At 47.0% G+C, this 12,833-nt stretch overlaps 1 protein-coding gene across 1 annotated transcript in view; it reads left to right on the top strand.

Annotated features, from left to right (window-relative positions):
* The first annotated feature begins 2,089 nt into the window (after positions 1-2,089).
* The window catches only part of AOAH (acyloxyacyl hydrolase), a 122,277-nt gene continuing 111,533 nt past the window's right edge, over positions 2,090-12,833 (top strand). Inside the window, exon 1 of the mRNA XM_054571357.1 lies at positions 2,090-2,539. Coding sequence (XP_054427332.1) covers positions 2,413-2,539 — 127 coding nt within the window. The 5' untranslated portion in view covers positions 2,090-2,412. The remainder of the gene's footprint in view (positions 2,540-12,833) is intronic.

The raw sequence follows: 12,833 nt of genomic DNA, 5'->3' as shown, positions 1-12,833 counted from the left end.
GGTGAAAGGCAAAAGGAAGAACACAAACTGAAATGAAAGAGGTTACATGTAGATGTAAAGAAAATATACACAGGCTCTGGCCGGGTAGCTCAGTTGGTTGAGTGTCATTCTGCGCACTGAAAGGATGCAGGTTCAATCCCCAGTCAGGGCACATGCCGAGGCTACAGATTCAGCCCCCGGTCAGGGTGCTTATGGGAGACAACCGGTCAATGTTTCTCTCTCACAACGATGTTTTTTTCTCCCTCTCTAAAAAAAGTCAATTTTTAAAAAAATCTCCTCAGGGGAGGATTTTTATACAGAAAATATACAAGGAGCTTTGGTTAGGTTGCCACAAACTGAGAAGAAGAAATGAAAGCCAGTGCTTGGCGTCTGGCCTGGGGACAAGAGACCAGCCCCTGGCTGGGGTTTCCTGCACATCGGCTCCAACAGCCGCCGGAGACGGGACCAGGGTTCACTGATACTCTTGCTCAATGGAGATTGTATCACAGAGTCTGTGTGGGAATAGTTGTGCCCAAACTCTACACAATTTCTCAACCCGAGTGGCCAAATGGGAAGAGTTCACATATACGGAACAGAGAATAAGAAGTTGAGAAAAGTAAGAACTTCCAGGTCAGGGTTCTCAGCTTGGGGTCCAGGAACCCCTAGAATAAATAAATGGATTTCAGGGGTCCATTATTTTTTTTAAATACATGTATAAAATTTAGTGTGTTTGTGTTATGTGTTTTTTTCCCCCTCTGGGAAGAAGATAAATAGCTTTCATCGGAATTGCAAAGGGGTCTGTGACCCTGTAAAATACGTTTTATATAAAGTGATCAATGAGGAACAGATTTTTTAAAAGTTTCATGTCATTGATTTCCTAAGACAAGAAGTTGTTTCATTATTCCTATGAAATGTGCTTTAAGTCAGCATAGCAACCGTGTAATGATCTGTATGCAAGTCCTAGGGCCCGATTTCTACACCCACTTACAAGGCAAGTAAAACAAAGACTGTAGTTTTCTGCTCCGTGGGAATGGTGGGCTTCTGAGTTACCCAAGGAGGGACTTCCATACAGCTGCCTGCTCTAACCATGTGATCGAATAATGACAAAAAGCAAGAGCGATATAGCCACACTTACATAAATGGATTTAGTAGATGGTGCAACAAGTCCCCTGTGACTTACCAGATGACCACTCAATGAGGGCAGAAATCTTTGTAAGTTTTCTTAACTTCTGCGCCTACAACAGTGAGCGACTGGAAGGTGATCATCAATAATACATCATCAATAAATGTGCATTGAATGAACGACTTGATAATGAGTTTTCTGGAGCCCTGTGGAGACTGTGAGTCCAGTGAGATTAGGCCAATTTTTAAAATTTATTTTACCACTAATAAGAATGTTTTGTTTTGTTTTGTTTTGTTTTGACTCGATCTTGTTTTAGAAAACATAGCGCTTAGATTATGTCTTTATCGATGATCTGGTTCCATTTTGTATGGTTTCCCCAGAAAACCAGCTTGCAGTTGTCATCTTCGAAACAGAAAATCAGTCTCTTAAAAATGCAGAACTCACCTCTGGGGGGGAATGCGAACACACCTCGGAATTCTGGAGAGAAGCGTCCTGTGGTGCGCAGCCCCGTACACATGAGGTGGTTCGTGCGGCACCTTTTCTTAACCAGGTTTAAAATCCAACCACGCCAGCTGCCTGTTATGGCGTCAGTCATTTTCTGTGCACCAGATGAGAGGCCGGGAGAAAACTTGACCCCTGGAGGAATAGTCCACCTTCGTTAAAGGAAATAACGAGTTGACCAGAGTTGACCAGACTCTCCTTCAGCAACAAAATACGGAACCCAACCTCGCCCTATAAAGCTGTTCAGAGCAAAACTAAGTTAACTTCTGAATGTAACAAATTATAATTTCTATGACCACTGGGTACTGCTGAGCCAAGCCACTGGATTGTGTGTTTGTGGTTTATTTTAATTTTTTTTCTGCAGTTTAATTTTTTTGTTTTGCAAGAATGAAAGAGGAAGTGCCTTCTAACCACCCCCAGGATGGTTCCGCCAGCCGGGGGGGTTCCTGAGGTTTCCGGCCTCTGACTTCAGCCAGCAAGCCCAGTTACGTGCATTTCTGCCACCTCGCAGCTTGGGTTTTTCCTTTTCTGGTAGTTTTTATCTCAGAAGAACTGCCTGGCAGAGACCCTCCCGCTCTTCCCAGAGCCTAGGCGGCTCTCTCTCAGGGATCTAAAGTAGCGACAAGTGACTCTGTGAGTGTTTGTGCGTCTTTACTCGCTTCACACTTACTGAAGAGTGTGTAAGAGTGTGTCGGAAGACGGAAGAGAAGAGGAGAAAGGCCTCTCCACTCCGCGGCCTTGCCCTCAGGGCATCACATCACCCGCGTCTTCTGCAACCCGGCTGGTCTCCCTGGCTGCATAGCCCGGACATGAAGTCCCCCTGGAGAGGCCTTTGGGCAGCTCCTGTGCTCCTTCTCCTGACCTTGCACGCCTCAGCCTCTGCAGCCTACGATGACCCACCCAGCACCAGAGTCTCCAAAGGCCACACTTGTGTAGGTACGTACATATTTTGCATATTTTTAAGTGGACAAATGTTGTGATCGAATAACCTTGATCGCATAGCCTAGCACCTATTTAATGACATCAGTAGCTGTAAGATTCCAAGGGAGACACCAGTGACCTCACCGACATGGAAGGACGTTGGGCTTTAGAGTGCATGTTCACACACCATGTGCATGTGTGTGTAGGGGAGCGCTGTATACAGCTGCTAGTTTCAATTAGCCATAAAAGTCTTCCGCTGCATTGGTGATTGGACTCCCCCCTCCAAGATAGGTAACTACAAAAGCCCGGCACGCTGACCACCTTTCAGAAGGCAGCACCATGCAGCAGAAAGAAGAGGGGCTTTGACCTCTAACAGACACACCTGCGTTTGACTGCTGCCCACCCCTCCAGCTCCGCTCCACCCTCGCCGCCTGTGAAAACTTGTGAGCGTTCCCGACCCGCCCCCCGCCCCCAAGACTTGGTGTTCTTACTGATGAAACAAAATCCTCCCCTCACAGGGACATGGCGGGAATTGAGATCGGGCAGATACATTTAGAGAATTTGCACCCACTAAGGGCTCAACCACCTTACTTTCTTTGTTTCTCTCGGGGAATCCAGAGCTGCCGGTAATAGGGCAGCCACCTGGACACATCAAACAGTGACGGACACAGAGTTCCTTCATCCTTCATGGAAGTATTTCATTTCCAAGTTGCTGTTGTTTTTGGGGGAGGGGTACATTTGGAGATGAATAAAAGCAGGATAAGACCTTTGATATTCGTATTGTACCTGTAGCTTCCAAAACAGTGGCAGGCGTCTTAATGGGTCAGTCCTTGGAGCCATGGAGACTCAGACCTCTTGGCAGCAATAGTTCCATGAGCTACTCAGAAAAGGAATAAGTATAAGTATGATGACTGTATCTTATAAATGGAAAATCCAGGCCCAGATTCTGACACTTACAAATTACTTCTGGAGACAGTTCAGAAAAATATCTAAATTGTTCTATTTCCTGAAAAGCCATGACCTTGGGTTTTTGATACAATAGGTCTGTTTGGCAAAAGTCCAGCCATTGTTAATATAATGAGAACAGTTTGTGCAGCATCAATGTAACCTGGCAGCCGAGGGGAGTGGACTGGAATGCACATGTGTGAACAATGATGACTTCACTGTACTAGTCAGTGGGGTCAGTAGGTGCCATCGAATGAGGATGTGTACTGTGTGGCCATCACATTAGGAATGACTGAGTGAGTAGAGCAATGAATCTGCATCAAATTTTGCATTAAGCTTGAACATTCCTCCACGGAAACTATTCAGATGATTCAGAAGGCCACAGCTACAGGCAACTGGTGATTAGCAGCTTCATCATGACAACACGCCTCCTCATGCATCACATCTCGTGCAGAGTTTTTGGGTGAAACATCAAATCATCTCAGTGACTCAGCCCCCCTACAGCCCAGATTTGGCACCCTGAGACGTCTGGCTTTTCCCAAAACTTAAATCACCTTTGAAAGGGAAAAGACTTCAGACTATTGATGAGATTCAGGAAAATAGGATGGGGCAGTTGATGGTGATTAGGAGAACTGTGTGAGGTCTCAAGGTGCCTACTTTGAAGGGGACTGAGGCATCATTGTCCTATGTACAATATATCTTGTATCTTGTATCTTCTTCAGTAACTGTCTCTACTTTTCATATCGCATGGCTGGATACCTTATGGACAGACCTCATATGTTTGTGAACACACCTCTAGTTCCAAAGTCTCCTTTTAATATAAAACCTTCAGACCCAGATTCCCTGTGAGTCTATACGCCACAGTCCTGGAAGCAAAGGTCTGTGCCCCCCTAGGACCATGTCAGGGAGGTCATCCTCACCCACTGTTTGGTTCTGTCAAATAATTACCATCCTTTCATTTGCTCAAAACAAAACCCTAAAGGCTATCTAACAAAAATACATTTGATGAAAGGCTTAAGTGAAATACATTCTATGTCTAGGATGGTTGCAAATTAAATGTTCAGATGTAGGCAAGGCATCTCAGGTATTGGGCCTCCAACGCTTTAAAGCAGACGCGAGATCGCAGTGCATCCCCCTCCCTGCCACATTTCCCATGAGGCAGAGAGAGCTCAAAGGAGCTACTGAGGGGTCCAGGAGGGGGTTGTTTGGTTGCCTATTACTGCACAATGAATTAAAACATAACCATATTGCTATGCTGTCGTTTTGTGGGTCAAGAGCTTTTCAGAGCCTGGCTGGTGATTCTTCTGCTCCATGGAGGATGGACTGAGGCCACAAAGTGGTATCCAGAGAGAAGGCTGGTGGATCTGGAATGATCCGAGACAGTTCCATTCACGGGTTTGGCATTTTGTGGGAGAGGGATGGCTAGAAGGTTGGTTCCCCTGGGGCTGACCATCAGAGTTTTTACACTTGGCCTCTCCATGAGGGCAGTCTCAGGAAAGTAGGACTTCTCACGTGGCAGCTCAGAGACCCCAGAGAGCAAGAGCTCCAGAAGACGGGAACCAGAAGCTGCCAACAGGTCCAGGACTGGGTCTGGAAACTGGGACGGCATCTCTTCATCTTCTACCAGTCAAAGCAGGCCCAGGTCCCTCCAGTCAGAATCACGGGGAGCAGACACAGATCTCTCCTTTTGATGGGGACTGGCCCGGGATTCGTGCCCATCTCTGCTAGCCACACGAGTTCACTTTGATTGCCCGTTAAAACACTCCATGGCCCCAGAGCTTGGAGAGTCTGTTGCTGATTAGGTTAGATGATGATTTAACACCCATTTCCCCACCAACTGGCAACTTCTAGCTAACCCTGCAGGGATGACTTACTTTCCTGTCATCATCATAACAAGAAAGGTAGACACAGAGGAGTCCACAAGGCAATCCACATTCCCTCAGCTCTGGCTGTGGGCTGAGCCAGCTGCTGCAGGCACCCCAGATCCGTGTCTTCCTCTTTGTGGGGGGTTCCCTGGGAGACAGACCCTGGAACGTGAGTGCATGGAGTTCTCTGAGGAGGCTGCCAGGGAAAACACCCGTGAGAGGGTGAAGGCCGCAGGGGGGGGCTGTGGTGCAGCTACAGCGAAGGATTCGGCCAATCTCATGGAGAGCTCTAGAATTAAAATGGCTTTAGAGTTGTCCTGAAGGGGGTCCAGGCCTTGCAGCCCCCGCTCTGAACAGTCACAGGGTGTGCACTGACCCTAGTGGGAGAGGTCCCTTTGGTGGAGGCGATGCCTGGGGAGGACTCCAGTATGAGCGCTCAGCACCCCGACTCCCTGTATGGGTACACCCACCTTGTTTATCTGCTTGTTGTTGATGGACCGTTGCGTTGTTTCCACTTCTTGGCTATTGTGAATGATTCTGCTATGAACATTCATGTACAAGGTCGTGTGTGGACATATATTTTTACTTCTGTTATATATATATACCTAGGAGTGGAATTTCTGGGTCATGTGGTAACTCCAGGTTAACATTTTGAGGAACTGCCAGACTGTTGGATAGAGCAGTCTGTCACCATCTAACTTGTCTTTACCCACCTATTTTTATTATAGAATCCTAGTGGGTATGGGTATGGAGTGGTACCTTGTCTAAATTTGCATTTCTCAAAATATGGGCCATTTGTAGAGCTTTGAAAAAGTGCCTGTTCAAGCCCTTTGCCTATTTGGTTTTTTTAAATTGGTCTTTTATTGTTGAATTGTAAAGATTCCTTAGATCATCTTGATGATATTCTTGAAGTCCAATTTACCCATTTTTTTCTTTTGTCTCTTGTGATTTCGGCGTCATATCTAAATCTTACGTTTTAAAAAATTGTTGCCACTGTCGCCTTGCTGTTGTCTTATGCCTGTTCCCTTACCTCCTTTCGCAGACATTGGGTCACTAGTCACCATTTTGGTTACCAAGGCTATGACTCCTAAGATTGCGAGCAGCAGGAAAAAAAACATAAACTAGGCTCAAAGCTTAAAAAAAAGAAACTTTCTTAGAAGATGAATTTTAGAACCAAAAGGCAGAAAAACACAGCCAAGGCCTAAACAGTGAGCCAGGAGTTCAAAAATAACGGCTGCCGGAAGCTCAGGGAATCCCTCTCCTGGCCTCGCGGGGCTGCCCCCACCTCTGTCTCTCCAGGCCGGCTGGTTTTGTTGCCCGAGGCCCTCTGACCACTGGCTCTCTCTCACAGTCCAGAGTTCGCAAGTCATAGTTCAGCCCACACAGAGGTGGACACTCTCTCTGGTTGTCGATCCCCTTCCCAGCGGAGAGGATCTGGGTTGTCTTTTGGTCACTGAATAAGAGGCCAGTGGGAGTGAGGACACCTCACAGTAAAGATGTGGCGGTCAAGGTCATGAGGGAGGGGCCAGCCCTCACAGAAGGTGAGATTGTTGGGGCCGGAGATACTCCGGAAGGAGCCACACAGATGTTACTGAGTGTCAGAGCCAACATTCCATCATAAACAACCCACTCCAGGCTCGGGGGGAGCCTTTGCAGTGGGAACCCTATAGTAGACCCTGAGGACATGACCTCGAACCTAGTCGAGTATCAGAACTCAGCTGTGCGAAACCCAGTGATCCCTTTTTCAATTTACCATAATTCGTTTGCACTGAACTTACATCCCATTTGGTCACTAAGCAAACATAATTCAACCAGGCCTCTTTCTGCCACTTCTCAAATGTTATAGAATCAATAATGAGCAATGTTTTTTTTGCAAAACATCATTTTCTTTACTAGGGTGATTTAGGGCCAAAGTAATCCTTATGTTCCAAAGCCATTGACATTTAAATTAATTCCCCAAGTTGGTTTTTTTTTGTTTGTTTTTTAGCACTACTTTGTGCTCAGGAAGCCTTACAAAAGGTTAAAGAAAAACACAGCTTTTCCCCTTTATTTTGTTTAAATATATAAAATGTCTTCAGACTCGATTAAAACCCTTTCTTCCCACCCGCTGACCCCCGCACAGAGTGGCGATGACTCTATAGTTTGAATTTAAGAAAAGAGGTCGTCCTATGGTTTCAAGCCAATGTGAATGATGAAATGGCAGTGCCACTGGCCAAAACAAGAAAGATTTAGATGCAGCCAGCAAAGAAGGTTGAATGTGTATGATCACAATCCACGTAGACAGAAATTTCACTTTCTCCACTTCCCTGTAACCGAACACTTGGTAGTTAGCCACCACGCTGCAGACAGAAAACATTCATCATCTGAGCGCTTACTGTCTAAGATCTGACTTTGCCATTGAGGTTCCTACGGAGGGCAGTTCTCATAACGGAAATGGACTAATTCTGCAGACCCAACATTCAACAAAAATATATACGAAGTATGCATTAAGATAAAAGATTTTACTTAAAATATTGTACAGGCGAAAATGTATTGAAAAGAGCAATGGTTCAGCCTCCCAGTTTTTCCTGAGAATATTAGGTTTTAACAAGATCTCTCCAAGTGAAATTGTAACAGACATAATTAACAGATATGTCTTAGCAAACCTTTTTTTTGTATTTCCCAGAAATTGAGAAAGTGACTAAGTAACAAATGTTTTTGTAAGTCAGGCAGTTTCTAGTTCTTCGCTTTCAGCACAATTGAAGGGGGACTTAATAGAGTTGTCAAGTGATAGATCATTTGAAATAATTTTTAATGACAGATCACCTAAGATTTTTGACATTTAACTGAGGAGCTAATGAATTAAGTGATATTGCTATATCAAAAGTACTTTCATTCCCATTTATTTATTTAAGTAAATGTGTTTTCTTGGCACTTGCTTTTCAAATGAAAAATAGGAACAGACATGGTACTGAACCTTGTCAGTCTGTATGAATAATTAATATTTTACAATGGATATAGGTACTCATTAAAAAGGCCTAGCCATCTCATCAAGAGATGCAATTTCAATAAAAATTTACCTTTATTATTTAGGAATTGCTTATCAAATCGGTAGTACATATCATGTGGATGAATTAGTTTTATTAATAAAGGAAACTATCTGAAGAATGTTTTAATACTTAGATGTTATATTAACAGGAAATTAAAATTTTTACTTAAATTTTATTTTTAATGTTAATAAGTATAATAGTGTAGTCAATAAATACTTTCAATCATGCATCGGGATAAAATTCAATCATCGAAGAAAATGTAAGGAAGTAGACTTTTCACTGAAATATGAATTCAAGGAGAAGAATTAACATAAATTTCTCACTGTGAAAGAAGAGTTTAATCATATATTTTACCTGGATAAGAATAAGTATAAATCACTGTAGTATTTAAATTTCTTTGGGTACATACAGAAGATTAATGTAATACTTACAATCTTCCTGGAATTATACCCTTCGCAGCCATTAAAATGTGGAAGGGGTCCACAATTTTTCAAAATTCTTGTAGGGGGTACAGAGAGAAATGTTTGAAAACCATTGGTCTGCACTCTGGACCCCACGGCATGAAACCTGCGCTTCGCGGCCTGACCCGCGAGGCCCCTTCGGGTCCCGCCCGGCCTTCTCACCCGCCCGTCTTCTCCCCTAGACACGGGGCTCTGGCCTTGGCCAGCTCTTTCCTTTCTCACTTAAAAATTGCCACTGCTCCCTTCCTAAAGGCCTGTCCTGCCTTTTTCTGTCAGACAAAGTCTTCCCGTTCCTTCCCACCCAGCTCTTCCAGCGGAGGGTCACGGTCCCCAGGATCGCGTGAAGTTTCTTCCTCCTCTGTGTCCCCAAACACCGACAGCCCCGTGCCCCAGCGCGTACAGGCTGCAACAACGCAACCGCTCTTCTTGTCCTTGGTCTTTCCTGCCGGTCTGTGACTTCGGTTACTCACCTTGGCCTCCTCAAGCTTCTCGGCGCAGAGTAGGAGCTCACAAGCATGCGCTGAATGAATAACAGGATGGAACGGCCCCTGCTGTCTTCTCTCTCGTGTCTTTATCATTAACGTCGTATGTGTCCCTAAGGCAACCACGCTGACCACCCTGCACCTCTCAGCGCAGCCTGCTCCCCGCCTCTCTCTGCCCCTGCCGGGGCCCTGGCCGGCCTTCAGCCCAGCTCTCCCAGCAGCTGGCCCGCACAGCGCCCCTCCGTTTGCCGAGGTTCTGGGGAAGCCAGCCGTGTGGGACTCGCTGAGCACTGCCTCGCAGAAACGACCTTCCCAGTGGCGGCTGGGCCAGGCCGCAGAGCCCACTCTCCCCCGTGGCACGGAAACACCAGACCCTGCAATTAAAAAAATGAAGTCAGCCACAGGAAAGCCAAATCAGTGTTAATAATAGTACGTGCTGTTTTAAAGATAAGTTCATGAGCTCCTGTTTTGAAAGGTGTGTATGGAGAGAGTGTCTGCCCGCGGTGGGCCCAGCAGGTGAGAGAGAAGTTAGTGGTCGTTGAACACCTGCTCTGCGCTGACGAGGGGACCGGACAGGGTGGGGGCGGGGCAGTAGGGGGGGCGGGGGCGGGCGGCAGCGTTCACACCTGGGCTGCGCCCGCAGGCTCTGGCTTAGTCACCAGCAGCTGAGGGGAGGAAGGAGGGTGGTTGGATCGTTTTCTTATTTCCTTTTCTTTTCACCAACATGAAAAAGGCCGGGATGAAGATGTTGATTAAAATTACAAAATATAAAAAACCCTATCCTCAAAGAACTCATGGACACAAACAACTGTGCGGTGATTGCAGGGATGGGGGAGGTGGGAGAGGGAATGGGGGGACAAGCAGTAAGGAAAAACTACAATAAAGATGAACTGTTACGAAAAGAAGCATGTCCTCCGCTCCCACACCGCCTGGGAAATCTGGGAACAGAATGCAGGTGTCTGTGAAGGGGCACCGGGCAGGGGACATACTGGACTCACTCAAGCTGGCCCACAGGGAGGCAGGGACACGAATGCAGGCTTGGTGCGGCCCGAAGCCTGCACCCGCCCCCTCCCCGGGCCCAAAGCGGAGCAAAAAGGTCATTCTGCCTCCCGCCGGTCTTCACACTTCCTCTCATCACCTCAGTCATGAGCCTATCAGGCCAGCCTGCACAGTCGGTGCTAAGTCTGCGCACTTTCCTCTGTCCCCCGGTGGCGCGTTACTCTAGCTGAGCCACCATCCTCTTCCTCCAGGACCAAAATAGGCTCCTAATGTATCTCTCTGCTCCCACTTTCGTCTCCTAAGCCCCTTTCTCCCTTGACAGCTGGTTCGATATCTAAAAGGCACAGGTCAGATGGAAGCAGCACCTCCACGGAACCCTCCCGGACGTCCCATTGCTGCCAGGAGGAACCCCCGCCTGTCCTGCCGCCTGCGAGCCCACGGCCTGGCCCCGCCTAGGCCTGCACCTCCTCTCCCACCGCTGGGCTCTGCACCAGGTTCATTGCTTCCCAGTGGGCACTAACCCCCGCTGCCTCCAGAGCCTGCCCCGGGTTCTCACTCCGCCTTCTCCTTTCCATTAGATTAGCCATTTTTTGGCCATTTTGGGGGGTATTTTTCCAAGAAGCCCTCTATCAGCTCAAGCTAAGATGGTTTATACCGCCCCATCCTTGTTACCACCTGTTCATTTTCTTTAATCTTCACCTGAGGGTATGTTTATTGATTTAGAGAGAGAGAAATATCCAGGTGAAAGAGAAACATCCATCAGTTGTCTCCCATACAGGCCCTGATCAGGGATCAATCCCACAACCTACATGTGTGCCCTGACCGGGGATCAAACCCACAACTTTTTGGTGTACGAGACGATGCTCCAACCAACTGAGCCACCATCCAGGGCCACCCTGTTGCTTTTCTTCAAAGCACCTACAATCATTTATAATTGTGTTTGCTTACTTACAATCACTTTTCCCTGTGATTCTGATAAAACAGAATCTCTAAGCAGGCAGGCACTGTATCAGTTTGTTCTCAGCCTATGCTCAGAGCCCAGCGCACTGCCAGCATCTGAAAGGGACTCACTCAATACTACATGGTGTCCCAGCCCCAGCTGCCAAGCGCCTAACCTCTCAGAGCCTCCGTTTGCTGGTCTGCAAATTGAGAGCCATGATGCTTCCATCTTCATGAAGTTTGAATGCGATGCTAATGTGTGCAAAGCACTTTGAAACAGTAAAGCACACTCCAGCCAGGTGATGAAGCACTTAGGCTCCTACTCAGGTCAAAAAGGAAGCGCAGTCACACCCCGCCTGGCCCTCCCAGCTGCCAGGTGCCGTCAGGACTGTTCAGCGAGTGCGGGCTGCCGACCGGCGGGGAATCTAATCCACCGCTCTGTCAGCTGGCTGCAGTTCCAGCCCGCGCAGGCTCGCTTATAATTAGAGTTCCAAGCGCTCTGTTTCACTTCTGAAGGATTCTGTGGTACAGTCTGCGAACTACCTGAGCTGTGGGTCCGGAAGCAGATCTCAGTGCCAGGTGTTTTTATTCGGGCCCATTCGCTTCTTTTCCTACAGTATCAGGGGTGTCAGTTTCTATTATGCTCATTATTTTCAGGTACCAGGTGAGAAGGGATTTCGGTGACCACTGAGTAAAATGCAGGGCTCTCACCGGCTGTCATCTCTCCCTAAATGAACAGTCACTTGGACAAATTTGCTTTAGCAGAGCCAGGCCTTTTACTAGCAGCCAGAGAATAGTCTGTAATGGGGAAATTACTCTGCCCATGCATCTCTCCAGGGGAAAGCATTCTTTAGCTTGTCAAGACAGTGCAACCTCTTAGAAGAAGCAATAGCAAAGTCAATTTCTCCGTTCTTGCCATTAAGGGACTCGGGACATACCTCACTGTAGACTCAAAATTAACAATCCACCAGGAACAGGAGTTGAGCCCACTGGAAATGAGCAGAGACACCGGAGAGAGCTGAACTCAAATCAAAGCTGAACCCAACCTGGGCGCGTACATATTTCAAGCCTCATCACCTGCTATTCTCCAGGGTCCTTTTGATCATAAAAACTCTTCACTAGGCAGAGTAATAATAGTGCCAACACTCATCCGATCTTCAGAGGCAGATGTTTCTTCTTTTTGGCTCCTTTTTTATTTATCCAATGATTTCCAATTTTAGCCAGCACCGCAGAGGCCAGGAAACCCATAAGGCTTGGCTCTGAGGTTCTTCTGAGTGAAAGCCTAAATCATTAAGTACAAAGTACAGGTGGTTCCAAGCAGCACGATGCTCATTGCATCCGCCCTTCCGACCCGTGGGTTAAAGCAAATACGTATGCGTGCTGGAGCTGAGTTTTCAGGGGAAGGGAATAGTGTGCAAGGTGTGTGATCCTGGAGGCCCCCAAGAATGGAGCTCCCTGCAGGAAATTCCAAGACGAGTTCTCTTATCCTCCACGTTCATCCAGCCCTGCTGCTCCACTGAACCAACGGTGGATTGCCCAGTCTTGCGCCTCACCAAGTCTATTGGGCCACTCATTATAAGAAACTGTTA

This window comes from Pteronotus mesoamericanus, unplaced genomic scaffold, assembly GCF_021234165.1.
Source record: "Pteronotus mesoamericanus isolate MK-2021 breed Mesoamerican mustached bat unplaced genomic scaffold, CSHL_Meso_final contig_220, whole genome shotgun sequence".
Lineage (NCBI taxonomy): Eukaryota > Metazoa > Chordata > Mammalia > Chiroptera > Mormoopidae > Pteronotus > Pteronotus mesoamericanus.
This window is presented reverse-complemented; position numbering and strand designations above follow the sequence as displayed.